The sequence below is a fragment of the Colossoma macropomum genome, unplaced genomic scaffold (assembly GCF_904425465.1).
Source record: "Colossoma macropomum unplaced genomic scaffold, Colossoma_macropomum, whole genome shotgun sequence".
Taxonomy (NCBI): Eukaryota; Metazoa; Chordata; class Actinopteri; order Characiformes; family Serrasalmidae; genus Colossoma; species Colossoma macropomum.
Window position 1 is genome coordinate 28,185,518 of NW_023494806.1, and position 17,335 is coordinate 28,202,852.

Below are 17,335 nucleotides of genomic sequence, written 5' to 3' on the forward strand. Positions count from 1 at the left end.
GATCGCTTGGAGCTGGACCGGACCATTTGAGGACTGGGTGTAACTCTTTGGGATTTGCGATCATGTAATAGCTGATCCAGGTAAACAGCCAATGCGATAAGCTGGTCAAGGGACAAGTCATCATTGTCATCATTGAGTCTGTTACGAAACAGAATCATGAGTGCCGGATCGTTTCAGCCACCGCCAGAGACCAGCGTACAGAACGCGGTTGCATTTTCAGAAACCTGGCAGTTTCCCTTACAAAGCTTGGAGAGTAGTTCTCTACAAGTTCCCCCCTAGTGTGGATGATAAACAGTCTCAAAATGAGAAATGAAATGATCACATGTAAGATCTCGATTGTTAGACCACACAGCTGTGGCCCACTCCAAAACCTTGCCTGTCAACGCTGAAATGCTAAAGGAGATTTCAGTTGCATACGAACTAGGCAGGGAGTTACCAAAAAATACAGAGCACTGCAAAAGAAAACTGCAACACTTCTCAGGTGTTCTGTTGAATTTTTCAGATTTGCCTACAAGGAAAGCAGTAGCAGGAGCTACAGCAGGAGCTAGAAAGGCTAGTAGCAGAACCAGTCAAACCCAGTGATTGCAACTGGACAGTTAGGTTTTTCTTGCTGGGTTAGTTAAGCCTGCTGCTCACTTTGCTGTTGAGCCAGGTTACTCATGGACTGGCTAAACCTGGAAAGGAATTGTTGTTGTTGTTGTTGTTGTCCCAACATTTGGCCCTGGTTAGAGATTGCCTTTTGTAAAGCCTCGAGGTCTTCCGTCTGCATTAGTGGCAAAGTATTCTGTAACATGGCAGAACAGACCAGACGCTTGCAGTAAAAACAAAAGTTGGAGGCTTTAATGTAACGAGGATCAAACACGACGCAGTAGAACAGGTGACAGTCAAACCCTGACAGAGGCTAGCAACAATAATTAGAGATGTTAAAGGGATATTCGAGGGCAAAACAGAGGTGAAAACAGTGTGGCAAAATATGAGAAAAAGTAGACCAAGCCAAAAAGGACAAATACAAAAATGAGGTCAAAAACAAGCCAGGTCAAACACAGAGTAGCAATGCAGAAAAGAATGTTTGGTATGCACAAGAACCAACTGTGGCAATACTTCACAAAGAAGTGAACAAACTGAAACAGTCTTTATAAGGTGTAGTGTTGACAGTCAGTTGTGGCTGGTTAGTTATTAGGTGACCGGGATCTGCAGAGTGCTTGACAGTCGGCTGATGCGGGTAGAGTCAGCGTCACATGCTCTCCTGGAAGACTCTGGAAGTTGAGTCCAGAAGAGGACCACAGAGCCAGAGATGACTACAGAGCCCTTGGCAGGTGTGACAGCTCATCTGGATCAGGTAATTAGTTAAACAGAAACAATCCAGAAAGCAAGTACATGGATCAGGAACACTTAACACATCAGAAACTCTTAATACCTACCTCAAAATGTATTGTTCGAGAATAGTAAATGTAATACAGCATATCTTAATTGCATCTGTTTTGGTGCTACTATACTAATTTACTAAGAAAGCATAATTATGGGAATGTAGAAAAATATTTATATAGTTTATATAAGCCAAATGTTAATTTTAAAAAATAGTATTTTAACAACACATAATTTTATGTTTATATATTGGTTTAACACATTTTACACATCCCCATAGAAGTTCCAATCTTGGACATATTGAAAAAGTGTTCCCTGTATAAATGAAGCTTAGAAAAAAACTGCATGGTAAAACTTGATGTTAAAATAAAATAAAATAAATATCTTGACAATTGTTAAAATCTGGGAAGGTGAAAGAATCAGTCTTCCAATTATCCTTTACATTAGCATTTATTGGCCTCTGTGAAATGAACCAAGTAAAATACATGCAAAATGAGGTTCAAATATGCTGAGCATATAAAACATTGAGGACACCTGCTCTTTCTTTGACTTAATTTCCCAGGTTAAAAAAGGGAAAAGCTATGATCCCTTTTTTGGTGCAAGCTAAAGGGAGTTTAAAGAAAGGTTTTAAGGTAAGAGAACTCAGACCTGGATATGTAAGGGAGAATAAGCAAGAATAATACAAATATTTTATTACAATTTTCAAAAATGAACAGGGTTTGATAGTCATCATATGATGGGTGCACTGAGTGTGTCGAAACCTGTTGTAATGCTGTGGAAGGCGATGGAGTCATGGGCCAGCATTTTCGAAAACTGCTTTCAATACTGTATTAACTCTATATGTCAACAAACTAAGGCTATCCTGAGTGCAACACAATATAAGCAAGGTGTCCTCAATGTTTTGCATCCTCAGTGTACAAGATTCTTTACTCTCCCAAGTACATGCACTATATATTTACAATTCGATATTTAATAATCAAAACAGCAGTTCATTCCAAGATATGTGTACTAGCACAGACAATAGTCAGGCCACTCAGCAGGAGGGAAAATGAACAAACAAATGACTAATTTGACATAAATCATTAAATTGTGTCCAAAATGCATTGTTATCTAATGGGTCAGAATTCATGGTGAACGTATCCCACTAGATGGCAGAATTACTACATGTGTGAGTTTGCAACTCAGTGCTAATGTTCTGAGTGGTGTTATTTAAACTGCACTGTAAAATAACTTTCCTTGAAAAAACTGCAAACCCATGCTGTGATTTAATCAGGTTTATCCTATTAATTTAACAGATTATCAAGTGTGTAACTGAATTTACTCAAGGTTGTTAATTACCAGCAACCTATACTTGATACAAAGCAATGAGGTTTAAAAAAATATTGTGAGGTAAATTTGAGAGACTAATTTAATTATACACAGACAACTGTAAAGGCTTAATGGGCCAATTGGATCTCTAAAGATTACGAAAAGCAAAACAAGACAAGAAAAAAAAGAAAAAAAAATATTGCATGCACACACACACACACACACACACATATATATATATAATATATATTATATTATATATATATATATATGAGAAAGAGAGAGACATGCATAGGTTTTTATAATGAAAACTTGCAAAGTGTACAAATCCCGAAATTACGAGGTCATTCCATTGTATAGTAATGTGTGCTTTCCTTTAATATTCACAGGTGCCTGGGCTGTAACTACAAGGCAAAGGCAAAGCTTCAGATGATTCGTCTGGAAAAGAGGTCTGTACTCCCTAAGAGGAGCAACTGTGCAAGAGACACTGTGGATAAATAGAAGGATCACCCCTAGAGTATAATAGCCCAGGGACAGAAACTGTACTCACTTTTCATGCAAATGTGGTATATCCTAACAAGAGAACTTTATGGAATTGTGCCCTGTAACAGGATGAAAAATAGCAGAAAGACTAGAGCATGGTGTAATTGTGTGGATTCAGTACAAAAGTGGTTATGATAGAAAATGCCCTTGCTTACATTTACATTAATACCTAGAACAGATTGCACATCCATTGCATTCTTAAATATTTGTACCTAAGTATTTGTACTTTGTGAACAGCTGAAATAAAAACAAAATCCACATGCTTTGCATGTTTGAAATTATTCACATTAATATATATACAGTATGTCTTTATCAGTAGACCACAAACAGCATAGTTTGTCCTCTTTATGGCTACACCCGGATGACCTACATTATGCAGCTGTATCGATCAATATCTAAACACATAACATTAATCATAAATAAACATCCACACAGACGATCACGTAAAGCTCCTTCCATTTGTCAAGTGTAAAGATCAGCATCACATCAATGTAAAACCAATGTTCCAAGTGAGGCTTTTTCATGAACCCCTTAAACTTGGACCTCCTATTTAACCTGCTAGTAATAAGAAACAAATAAATGTGCAAAATATATGCTGCATGGTTACAGGCTTTTGTGGTTTTCTTGAGATGTGAGCTCAAGCACCAGCATTTAGTGATCTGTGGAACATCATGCTGACACAAGTAGTGTTGTGTCTAGACTGCTTCACTGAACTTAAATTTTTAGGATTACAATCTGCCAGGCAACCTTTCTTATGCTTTTAATTAATGAAGAAAAGGCATATGTTCTTGATTTTGCTTTAAGCCATGGGGTGTCAAGCCACCACAATAGTTAACCAAGACATACAGATACAATGATCAATGCCCAACAGCAAATGTAAACAGTGTTTGCCCAACAGTGACTTTAGGAAAAGGGACTGAGAGTGCAAAGATGTGAAAATGTGCCTTTAGGTACATGTTTACAATTCCAACAGTTGTTGAAAGCAGTGGACCAATGTAAATAAATCAAAGAAAATTTTACTATGCTACAGCAGCTAACTAAGAGCATGTCTACTCACTGCATGCTGTTTATGCACTTTTTCTTGACTTAAAGCAAACTGAACTGAATTCAAGCCTTTTTTCCAAACATTCACCATGTTGGAAGCAGGTAAGGAGACAATTTTAGATAGAACAATGCCTACAGTGAAAAGTATGAGAGAATATGTAAATTCTAGTCTAGTGAAGGACAAAGGGTAAGAAGGGGTTACAAAATGACAAGGTAGAACTAGGATTAGAGTAGTCATCTAAGGCATGCATAAAGACTCAAGGCATGAGCCTTAATCACTAGAGACATGATTTTCATTGATCAATGTGTGCCAGCGTTCAATCTTCTTGTCTTTGTTCTTGAGACACTCATACCAATGTTTCAGACGTTCCCCTTTGGCACTGATACCCAACTGGCATCCCCCTAAATATAAAAAGAATGAATTACTTTTAACGAAATACTTCACACAAAAATTCAAACACTGCTAATTATGAATTAAAGCTAATGCCATTATGAAAGCAAGCTCACAAAATAGAGGCTACCAGCTATCATTCACTCAGACATATTAACATTTTCAGTGGAAGTCCGTATTTGGTCTTACTATGTAAATCAAACTGACTAAGACATAACATCTTACAACAGAAAAGTGTATAAAGCAAAGATACTGCAGCTGATTTTACTATTAATATATGAACATATCAACATATACCACGTAGTGCCTTTGTATTCAAACATTAAAACAAATTAATGCTGTACCTATATAATCATTGCATTTGCCAATATCATAATCCCACACAGAGATATCCAAAGTCTTCTTGGCTAGCTCTGCATGTTTGATTTCATAGCTGAATTCCTGCACAGAAAATAGAGATGATAGATAACATTTATTAACATCTACAAGTATGCAATTATTCATCAATTTTCAGCAAGTTAGCAATCTTGTCTTTCCTGCATTAGGGATTCAACATTATATAAAGTTTGATTCTAGAGGAGCATACAGTGCCCTTCAGAATTATTGCTATTGGTATGTGTGCACGTGTGTGTTAGTATATATACACTCATCGTCAAAAAATAGTTGCACCTAGAAGGAAGTATCGGATTGCAATGCTATTTGGAAGGAAAATAAAGGTTACCAGGAACAATAAAGGATTACAATAATTAGAGTGATATGGAAATATTTATTAAGCTACACATACAGAAGTAGTGTCTCTCAAAATGGCATCGGGCCACCATGTTTGCTAATGCAACATGCCAGACGTCTCGGCATGGAGTTGTGGAGGTTCCTGATGGTGTCCTGCAATAATCCATCCCATGCAGCTCGAATATTCTCATGCAGTTCCTGCAGATTTTGTGGTAGGGCTGGAGTGTTGATAGCGTGTCCAATAGCATCCCATACATTTTCAATCAGGGACAGGTCTTGCGATGTGGCTGGCCATGACATAGTATTTGTATCTTTAAGGCAAGCTCTTGAGATGGCAGCAGAATGAGGACGAGTGTTGTCCTGTTGGAATAGTGCACCGAAGTGTGCATTCAGAAAAGGTAGTGTTGCAACCAAGAGCTCTCTCTTTTTGCCCAGGGTCTGGACATTTATAAGTAACTCTAATATTATCTATACTATTGCCCTAATAACTATCTGTAATCTAATATCTTTAAAAAGAATTAAAAGAATCAAAAAATACCAGCAAAAATGAAAAAGGATAAAAAGGAATGCAAAAAGACTTGTGAGTTCTTGTGTAATGAAGGAAAAGGCCTTCACTTTATTGAGCGTCAAACGGCAAGATGCTTCCCGGTCAACCACAATGCAAAGAACATCTCAAAACATCCCTTTTTTATTCCCCTCTGGGGCGATGAGGTAATCTCCCCACCCCATTTACACAATTCCATACCATTTTAGTCCCCATCATGTCCTTACACCTTTTTGGTAACCTTTAAAACCAAACGCATATGATGTCTTTTTCTTTTTTAAACTCACTCTGGTCTGACTCTTAATAGATTGTTCTCTCCTTACAGGGCCCTCCTGCACAACTCTCCATAGGGCCATCTCACACAACCCTCCACACACTAACTTAAACTAACTTAATAACTTATAATAATAACTTAAACTGTCATCTGGCACAGCTCCATTCTGTGTGCCCAGAAACTCTTTCCCTGTTAGAGAGTCTACTGCTTACAATCCATAGTCTGCTTCCCTATATTACCTTATTAGGAGGGCTCTCTAGTCAGCCAATGTTTAGTTTATTGATTAGGGAATATTTTATTCAATCTTTCCCATCAGTAGGGCCACTGGTTGCAGGACCTCATTAATGTTGGGTACAGCGATAAGGCCCATCCTTGCTTACGTCACATGTTCGGCCGAGCGTGAAACGTGAATCATTCGCATGTCTCATGATGTCAAAACTACCCACCAAGGTTCATTCCTGTCGGTTGATTCCTTCTGGGTGCAACTGTTTTATTGACGATGAGTGTATATACATACACATACACACATGTACACACACACACACACACACATACACACACACACACACACACACACATACACACATACATATTATATATTGCATCACCAACACTGATTTCATTTATTGAAAGATTGATTAGCCACACTAATCAATCCTGAATGGCATCTGCAATTACTGGCCTTCTTCAAGGAAATTTTTGAAAATTGTTAAGCTATCACACTCACACATATAAAATCACAATACAGTATTTATTTGTTCATTTATATTTATTCTAATTTAAGTTATTTTTTGACAAATAAATGCTTAACGCCCAGACAAATACTTAGCAGATGCCGAAGGCTTTTCCAGAGAATAGTATATATTGGCTGTGACAAAATAACAGCATTAGTCTTCACTTGTAATTCTGAATGAGGTTAAAGTTCGTATATGAAGAAAACTCCTTACAAATCTCTGCAGATGTGCAGAAAGTCATCCTTCAACTATCCTACAGGTTTTCACAGGGGTTTAGATGAAGGGATTGAGAGGACCATTGCAGTGGCTTAATTCTGTAGTCAGTGAACCATTTTTGTGTGTCATTTGGTGGTATGCTTTGGATAGCTGTTCTACTATTGCTCACTCTCAGTGCTTTCTTTGAGACGATTACCCATAAAATTCTCACAGATAGATTTGACAACTGAGTTGTATTCTCAGAGAACTGTCCTAAAATTATTCTGTGCAAGGCAGAAACTACTTTGTCAAACATTACATTTAACTTGTACATGCTTACTCTTGGCCAAATCCTGAATGAGATATGTTACCACAGCTATGCAGATGATACTCGGCTTTACTTGGCCTCTCCCCCAAACAATTATGGTCCCCTTGACTCACTTTGTAAGTGCTTTGAGCACATCACTAACTGGATCAGACAAAACTTTCTGCTGTTAAATAAAGGCAAAACAGAGATTATTTTATTTCAAAATAACAACAACGCTAATCACAGACTAGCTGCCTATCTAGATTTGAGAGCCCTTAAATCTAAAGAACTAGCATGTAATGTTGATGTACTAATGGACTCTGATCTCTGTTTTAGCAGTCATGTCAAATCAGTTACTAAATCAGTTTTATCACCTTAAGATCATCAAAAACATTACAGATTTTCCTATTTTACTAAACTAGACCTGGAGAAACAAATAAATGCCTGTATTTCTAGCTAGATTGATTTCTGTAATGCTCTCTTAACTGGCCAGAATGTAACTGCTGCACCATTTGAGGAACGGGAAAATTCAAACGAGAAGCTGGAGAACGAGAAACTGACTTCAGTTTCACATGTTTAGTGTTTGACAGTTTCTTGTTGCAGATTAAATGTATCAGGAAACCAGCTGACTGGTTATAAATGCATTCCATGCAGGTCCATTAGTCTCCAAATTATCGATGTTCATCTTAAATCTTTCTCTTTGCCTTTTTGTTAGCTTAATTCCATTAACATTAATTACATTAATTCCAGCGTTTAAGCTCATTTATTGTTAAAACTGTGTTTGAACGATCAGCAGAACTTTATTTTACTGCAAAGGAGGATTATTTTATTTTTACCAAGAAATATAATTCTGACATGGAGCCGCAACAGGCCAGTGAAAGAGCCGTAGGTTGCCGACCCTTGAGCTACTGCATGGAAGTGCCTTGGCTTCTGCGGAGTTGAGGGATAAAACCATATTGCATGTTTTCATCCATTTTCCGCCCGGTTGTAGTTGCTGCCAACCAGAGGACCATCGATCAAGCGTTGTCAAAACTTTCACCCAACTCGGAAGGGACGAAGTGAATTACAAGCTCTATCACAACTTTTATTGCCAAGGATTTGCACTCTTACTCAGTCTTTGAGAACCAGGGCTTTCGCGCTATGCTGAGCATCCCATCTTGAAGATATTTTACTGACAACCAAAGTTATGAAATCACTGAAGAAAACGGGTAGAATAGCTGTAATCTGTGGCATGGACACCCGTTGCCACAGGATCTTATTTCACCGTAACTGCTTATTTTATCGCAGATGAGTGGCAGCCTACGTCTCATGTGCTCCAAACAAAAGCAGTGAATGAGATCCTTCCAGTTCACTTGCCACATCACTTCCATTTGATTTAGTAATAAAAGATATTGGAAGTAAATTCATTGTGGATCATTACAAGTACTTTGCTTTAAAAGTTCCAAGTTTTCACACAGTGAGAAAAAAAGAAATCCTGTATAGAAAAAAAGATGCATCAAGATGCATCGATAATCGTTTATAATCATCACAGCCCTCTGAATCGTAATCGAATCGAATCATGAGGTGCCTAGAGATTCCCACCCATAGTTGACAGAGAGCATTAGAAGATCCCCGACACTAGACACTTTTAAATCTGGGCTGATTTGAGCAGGCTTTTGGCTCAGTTTAAAACCCTGTTAGCTGTACCACACTTCTCTCAAGTGCAAAGGCACTTTATTATCTTAACTGTTAGGAGAGTATTAGGAGAGTGTTGAGAGTGTGTGACCCAGCATGGAAGATTAATTTTATTTACTTAGTTAGTTTTATGCCTTTTAGTGTCATGCCTTTTATTTTCATTTACTTCTTTGATCTGTTTTATTTATACTTGTAGTTACCAGTATTTATTTAAATTTCATTTCTTAATTCTGCTTCTAATTAGGTTTTTATTGGAGCTAATGCAGAACGTTACTGGCACCTTGGAAACTTTTTAAATGACGGGACACACAGAATTGCTGTCAAAGCTGTTCCCGTTTGATCCAGTGGATCTTGAGGGCAGAATATCTGTGCTTTACCAAATTAAGAAAGATAAAAAGCTATTGGAATCCATGCTGTGGTAAGCTGTGCTACCGCGCACGCTACCACCACTGCGCCTGATGTTTCAGCTGAATTGATTCACGTTCTCCATCATCAATCATGGTTGTGGGCAGCACTTACACAGCGGAAAGTGAAAAGGGTCAAAAGACTTATGCCAAAATGAATTATCCAAACAGCATCAAAGCATATTTACACCAGTCTTGAATGATTTTGCTTTCCATAGTAGCAGTTGTTTGGTGCTGATAGCTGCTCAATGAATGTGCGCTTGTGAGAACTTGATTCGTGAAGAGGAACGTGATTTTGAGGGAGAACTGAATTGGATGCAACACCGCTTGGATGCATCAGCTCCCTGGGAGGACACTGTCCCGCGTCAGGACACCTGGCTTTGGCTAGGAGCATGACCTAGAGTGGTCTGCAGCTCGACCCAGGATCTGTAGCGGCCCATGTTGTGTGTTTACTGGGACTGTGGACACTCTGTAATCCCTTCCAGGCTGCAACTGCGAGCGGGAAACGCTGTGCCCCCACGCACAAAGGGACTCTCCGCTTGGGAGTAGGGGTGGCATCCCGCTACTGACTTGTTCAGCCGTGGACATTTGGGAGGCATAGCCATGCAGGAGCAGCGAGCACGGAGCACCATGGATACCACTGTGGCAGCAGTGAGAGAGACTTAAATATGTGAATAATTGTTGTTGTGCCTTAAGTGCTGTATATATGTGTGGGGGCTAGTGGTGAAGTATAAGTGCCTACTGTCCCATTGAAGTGTGTGGCTGCTGGTGACCTGCCTGCTATCCTAGCCATTCAGTAGCGCTGAGCGGCGTGTTTCTCCTGCTTCTGAGTAAATACTAGAGCTTGTTTAAAGCACCGCTTCCCACATCATCTTCTATGCTGATGTCACATTATTTTTAAACCCAAAACATCATCGTGTAACTTGGGAAAATCTTGTATAAGTATTTATAGCTCAAAATTCTAGTAGTATGATTATCTTAAAATTGGGACTAATAAACATAATATTCTTGGCTCCAAAAACTGTCTTTGTGCATGAGCTCCTTTTTTTAAGTTATTTTAGCTTAGTTGAAACATGGTTAAAAACACACTCTATTATAGTGTTTTAAATGAATGTACTACTTCTGGTTATAGCTATAAACAGAAACCTCACACACAAGGACGAGGTGGAGGTGTTGCTACCATCTACAAAGTGACACTTGGTATCACAGAAAAACACTTGTTGACTTCTTAAAAGAACTTTCAGAGATTTTTTTCCAGTCTCATCTTGTCTACAGACAAAGCTTTAACTGTGGGTGATTTTAACATTCAAATGGAGAAGCAAAACGACCTTCTAAGGACAGTGTTTATATTGATATTATACTCTCTTGGTGTTTCCAGCATGTTTTAGGTCCCACTTAAAGGTTTTATCATACCCTAGATGTAATTTTGACCTTTGGTGTACATATTAGCAAGGTACTTACAATTTCAGTGAATGAAGACATATCTGATCATTGTCATCACTGATCATTACAGCTATAAGAAATTATCATTTACTGCAATCATGCTAAAAAATTACAAACTAAGCTAAGTCAAAGACCACAGAAGTTAGTATATACTTTCCACAGCTACAAAAGAACATTTAATTCCAATTCTAAAGCCGTGCAGAGAAGTGTTCCCATAAGATGGCCTTTCTCAATCAAAATCCAGGTAGCATCAATGAAAAGTATGTAATCCTCTTGAAATTAAATGTGATTTTGTAGAGAGACAAGCAGGATAAAATTTAGATGAATAATAAATACAGTAAAGTGAGTTTGTTTTCCAGGCCTTACTTCATTGAACTCTGGGTTTAGGGTCTTCTTCTTAATCTGGGTCTTGTTCTTAGCCTTCTTCCCCATATCTGGCTTTAGGCATCTGCAAAAATTGAAGACGCAGAAAATATTAACAAAAATTGAACAAATAATTAGTATTTTACATTATAGATTTCTATGGCCAAGAAGCTGAATGCAAGCCTTACATCACCAAGCACATTGCCAGGCATCGGATGGAGTGGTGTAAAGCGCCACCAGTGGAGCAGTGGAAATGTATTCTGTGGAGTAACAAATCATGCTTCTCTATCTGGCAGTCTGATGGACAAATCTGGGTTTGGGGAATGCCAGGGAAATGTTACCTGCCTGACTACATTGTGCCAACTGTACAGTTTAGTGGAGAGGGGATAATTCTATGGGGTTGTTTTTCAGGAGTTGGCCTAGGTCCCTTAGTTCCAGTGAAGGGAATTTTAAAGCTTCAGCATGCCAAGACATTTTGGACAACTGTATGCTTTCAACTTTGTGGGAACATTTTGAGGACGGCCGTTTTCTGTTCCAGCATGACTGTGCCCCAGTGCCCAAAGCAAGGCCCATAAAGGCATGGGTGGGTGAGTTTGACCCACACAGAGCCCTGACACCCCACACCTTTGGGGTGTACTAGAACGGAGATTGTGAACGAGGCCCTCTCCTATAACACCAGTGTCTGACTTCACAAATGCTCTTCTGGATGAAATTTGCACAAATACACTCCAAAATCTTGTAGAAAGCCTTCCCAAAAGAGTGTAAGCTGTTATAGCTGCAACTCCCCAACTCCATATTAATGCCTATGGTATTAGACTGGGTGCCATAAAAGCTCCTGTAGTTGTACTATGTACGTGTAAGTTCATTGTTCGTTCTGGATGGTAAATAAAATGACTATATATGCACTGTAGACATTATGACCCCTGTTTCCTATCACTACCACTATAAAGAAATCTAAGTAATTTTCTCTACAATGCTATTTACTATCAGTGTTATGAATGTGTTAATAATACAATATAATTAATGGGATTTGGTTAATGAAATTAATGAGTAAATCAATAATCTCTATAACATTGTTCTTCAATATTTAGTTAGGTTACTTCCCATTTTGAAGCTCTGAGTTAGCAGCTACAGTCAGAAGTCACATGGCCAATAGCAGTCTGATGGGGGGCGGCAGGGTGGGGGGCTCTGAACCACTGACCTTTTGCCTTCAGACTGTACAAATGGCCTTTTGGTTGGCAGGTGCACTTGAGTTTTTCCCCCATTCATTTTATATTTCAAAATACAGAAGAGTGTTTAGAAATCTAGTTAGTTAGTAGAATAAAACACCCTGCTTATGAGCAATGGAGCAAAAAGTATGAACATCAGAATAAACACCAGAAGTAACTGTGACTATGTTCATGTTATTACATATAATTCAAACTTCAGCTCTGTTGAAACAATTTCAGTTGACTCACATTTTAACAAAGGGGTCAGAGTAGCCATTAGCATCCATGGCTGCAAGATGAACACACCGTATTACACCCACGATGAGACGATTCTGCTGGCTGTTATACATTAGGGAGATTAGGATACGACCTCTCTCCTCCGCTTCACCTCCATCCTTACCAGACTACATATACACACACAAATGTTCCACATACATATATATTGTGCATATACACACGCAGACAAAAACAACCATACAAAGAGTCAAATAGAGAATTTGATTTCTTCTTTACACATATAAATCTACAAATTCAACCCAAATATGTTTTAGTTGCTGAATGTTTCAGTTACATTCCGAGGAAATCATTATGTAAAAATGTAGTGTGATGCATAAATCTGATAATTGATATAATCAATTATAATACCAAACTATAATTGGAAATTTTTGAATCAACCGTCTAGTACGCATTTTTTTTTTAACAAAAAAGCATCAGCAATAGTCACCACACATGGTAATATAAAATGTAAATTCTATCTGCTTAAATTTCAGTAAAAATTGAATCAATAAACCTAGCATAACCTTCTGGATTGCTGTGCATTTACCTCATCCTCATAAAGAGCTATTCCTCTCGCAGCACCAGCAGTTGCTGTTCTCTTTGTCTATAGCAGAAGAAAGATGACACATACAGCTACAGTTCTATGACAAGAACAATATCATCGTTGTGTGCGAGAGAGGGGAGAGAGAGGACAAGAAAGAGAGAGAGAGCGAGAGCAACAGGGAGTGGGAGAGGGAAATACTCACCGGCACCACTCTCTCTAGACATACATTGAAATTCTTTTTCTGGTTATTTTTGAGCTTTTTCAGAGCTACTCTGGTCTCCCCAATAAACTCATTGTGCCCAAACTTGTCCTCGTCACAAACAGAAATTCTGCAGTCAAAGAGATAACAAAGAACATGTCAGTGAAATGTATAAGTGCAGATGATTTTGGATAGAAAGACAGAATTTATATAATAAGCATATTTTAACTTCCTTAAAATAAAAATCTCCATGTGTGGTCAGATATTTGCCTTTGAGAACAGTTCCTTCTCTGTGTTGATTCCAACTATATTTGTTTAATTTTAATAATTAATTTTAATTGTTGTGTGTATGTATGTATGTATGTATATATATATATTTTGCAGCACTGTAAAATTATGGCACTCCTATCTCATATTTATCACTTGTTTTACAAAGACAACCTGACTAATCAGAAATTATCATTTTATTTTATTAGACAATCAGGATCAGTTAAATTAGATACACCCAGGCTTGATTAATGCTTTGCCTGTTGAATCTAAACATGACTTTAATAAAACCTTTCCAGCAAAGACTAAATGTTGTACATTATTAAAAAAAAATCCTGAAGAGATGAGAACAAAAGTTAATGAAATATATCAGTCTGGAAAGGGCTACAAAGCCCTGGGACTCCAGCAAACCACAAATGAAGAAAACCTGTCAGTTAAAGTCAGTTAAAATTTATTTGTATAGCACTTTTTATGAACTTTTATGTCAAAAAGTAACTTTACACAAATCTGGGTCCAAGCACGTAAGCAAGCCAATTAAGCATTATTAAGAAACCTAAAGCTGTTCTTTACAGTAATACATTTTTGTGTTATAAAAGATGTAAGATATTCACATCAAGTGTGTGAGGATGTTCCAAACCATGATGATCAAAATGTTGCATATTTATGTAAATGTGAACACATGCCTGTACATTTTATTTCTTTCAGGCTTGAATCAGTACAGCTTTTCAGTATAGGTGTCTGATGTTGGCTTGAAAAAACGTGTCTTATGGCTCACATTGTCTACTTAGCATGCATGTATCAAATTAGATTCTTATGTCATTTTCCTGTTTTCAAATCATTTTATTGATTTTTGTTTTTAGCAGCACATATAACATCAGTGTGTTCGCTGACCTGAGAGTCTTGCGCTGCATGTCGTCATCTGTCAGGCCATGGTACACCAGTGTCTCATTCCAGGCAGGATTCCGGGTGTTGCGGAGGGTCTTTGTGCGTAATTTAGTTGACTGCAGTGACAACAAAGACATGACAGTAGAGACACACTGTCTGTTTAGCCAACTTTTGCTACAACTATACTTTGTCCAGAATTACTCCTGGGGCTAGCATAATCATTGTATAAAATGAAAGGTAGACAGCTAACTGCTGCTTGTCCAAATGGTCCCCCTATTAATTCTGGGTATTACTATGGCATGTCCATAATTACTTTATGTAGGTATGTTTGCTCACAGGCTGTCTATGTAATTATAGCAACATTTTGGCAAGCAAAATCTTTTTATTACTAATGATTAAAATGTCTTTCAGCTAATTTCATCTGTGACATTCATGTAAGCAAAATAGTTGAAAGAACAATTGAGCAAATAATGGAGAATTCAGCAAGTAACAATTTAGCAAAACTCATGAAAAGAAATAAAATGAAACCAAAAACAGGCAAAATGTTAATGAAAATGAAAAAAAAAAAGATGACTGCAATGAATACCGCAATCTTTTGAAAAATAAAGTAGATTAAATTGTTATTATGCATTATTTGCAATAAAAACTATTTGCCTTTTGATATAATTTTATACTATATTTGTTTGTGAATTTTATCTATTAAGACTTTTGGCACAACACCAAAGCTGCATTCAGTTGTTCATCAGAAGGTCATACATTTCAGACATTTAACTAAAAATATGACTTCATTCCATTTAGGTGCTTGCTGGAAAATCTGCCCATAACATGGGAAAATAATAGTTTTATTTTGCAATATTAAAATCATATAGAGATGTGTTAACAAGAAGTTAAATGCACCAGATATATATTTTTATATTCACTGCCAGTACAGACATTTTTGACTATTGGAAAAGGTGAAAGAAAAACTTGTGTATCATGTCACTCCCGAGTTTCCCACTTGTAAATATGGCTTTATCAGCTGTTCAATAATACCTATAATAACTGTGATTGACATACACTAGTATTGATCTCATTTGCATAGTGATATCTAGCTTCTGTTAGCTATCATTCATTACAAGCAATATTGACTAAACCTCTTAATATGGCTACACACTAATAATAACCTCATCATTTGTGCAATGGTAGCAGGCCCAAACTATATTTTAGATCTATATATAATCTATATCTATATATGGTCTGTAACCATGTTAGGATTTGGGGTAAGAGGACTACTAAGCAGACTAGCAGACTTTCAAGCAGACTAGCAGCATTTGGAGTAAGATCACAGAGGACTACCAAGTAGACTAGCGGCATTATAAACTCACTCACTATCTGCAATTAATGAGCTGCCCACTCAATCTGACCTTGCTTGCTCCAGGTAGCAGATGCAGCTTGACATAGGGATCAGCTAGTCCATTGGAATCCATTGGCTTCAGGCCCTGGAAGGAAGAATGACATTTCTAGAATTTTGGCCTCAACACAGCACACCAGTGCCAACAACACACAGTTTAGCAAGGACAAATTATAGGATGAATTAATTATTAGAGAAGCAAAAAAGGAGAACCTTTAAGGATATCACCAAACATTGGATACACAAACTTTTACTTTATATTTTAAAACAATATCAATGCCTATATTAAATATTCTATCATGGAGAAAGAAAGAATGCTTGTGTACACATGGTCAAATTTGTGTTTCTGGTGTTTTACCTTAGCTCTGATAATGTTGCAGTGGAGACTGTTATTCTCTTGTTCGTACAGCAAGCTGAACTCAAGTGCTCCCAGAGTCGCTACAGCAAATACATTTGACAACACAATCTGAATTGGAATACCATGTTGTCAGATACAAAAAAGCCAAGAACGCCAAAAAAAGAAAAAACAGGTGTTTCCAAAACTGGAGCTAAAAAAATATAAAAAGAATTGAACAAATGGGACTAAATGGAACTAAAATGTACTAAAGCTGTTCAAGACTATAATGATTACAAATGGTATTTTATTGAATAGCTTATGAGTGAATGTGTGGTAGCAGGTGCACCTTAAGACCAGCATGACTCTTAATTTAAAGGTTCAGACAACATAAGAAATACCTCAACATGTGCAAAAAGAATCAAGACTATGATTAGAAGCATCATTTTTGCAAGAACTGAGAATAAGCATTCAATTCTAAATTGGAATAACTTTGATAACAAAGGATGGAAAAACTCACACAAGAAGCTGACTGCAATACTGTTTAGTTTTACAATAATTACAAATTGACCTAATTTGTGTGAAAATATCTTATCTTGTCTGTATTTTTAAACACCTTTTGAATTTATCCACAAAACATGAGTAAAGTTCTTTTAGTGCACTACACAGCAAAGTGACTTTCTGGGTATGGTAATGTGATAATTGACTTGAGAACAGTTTGGAAATCTATATTTAACCCTTGTGTTCTGTTGACAATTACTGCCTTGTCGTTTGGGGCATACTGTTGTATGGGCAAAATAAAATTACACCGAGTTCAAAATGAACTATTGTTCTTCCAAATATTATATCATTCAAGATATTTTAACATAGTACACTGAAAATAAGTGTATTCGTCACCTCTTTTTAACAATAAA

General features: G+C 37.3%; 1 protein-coding gene across 1 annotated transcript in view; it reads right to left on the reverse strand.

Annotated features, from left to right (window-relative positions):
- Positions 1–2,963: 2,963 nt before the first annotated feature.
- The window catches only part of rph3ab (rabphilin 3A homolog (mouse), b), a 61,570-nt gene continuing 47,198 nt past the window's right edge, over positions 2,964–17,335 (reverse strand). The window contains exons 9-17 of the mRNA XM_036598578.1: positions 16,446–16,525; positions 16,101–16,175; positions 14,704–14,813; positions 13,549–13,675; positions 13,350–13,406; positions 12,776–12,930; positions 11,322–11,403; positions 4,996–5,092; positions 2,964–4,662 (exon numbers count right to left, since the gene is read on the reverse strand). Of these exons, the coding sequence (XP_036454471.1) occupies positions 4,532–4,662; positions 4,996–5,092; positions 11,322–11,403; positions 12,776–12,930; positions 13,350–13,406; positions 13,549–13,675; positions 14,704–14,813; positions 16,101–16,175; positions 16,446–16,525 (914 nt within the window). The 3' untranslated portion in view covers positions 2,964–4,531. The remainder of the gene's footprint in view (positions 4,663–4,995; positions 5,093–11,321; positions 11,404–12,775; positions 12,931–13,349; positions 13,407–13,548; positions 13,676–14,703; positions 14,814–16,100; positions 16,176–16,445; positions 16,526–17,335) is intronic.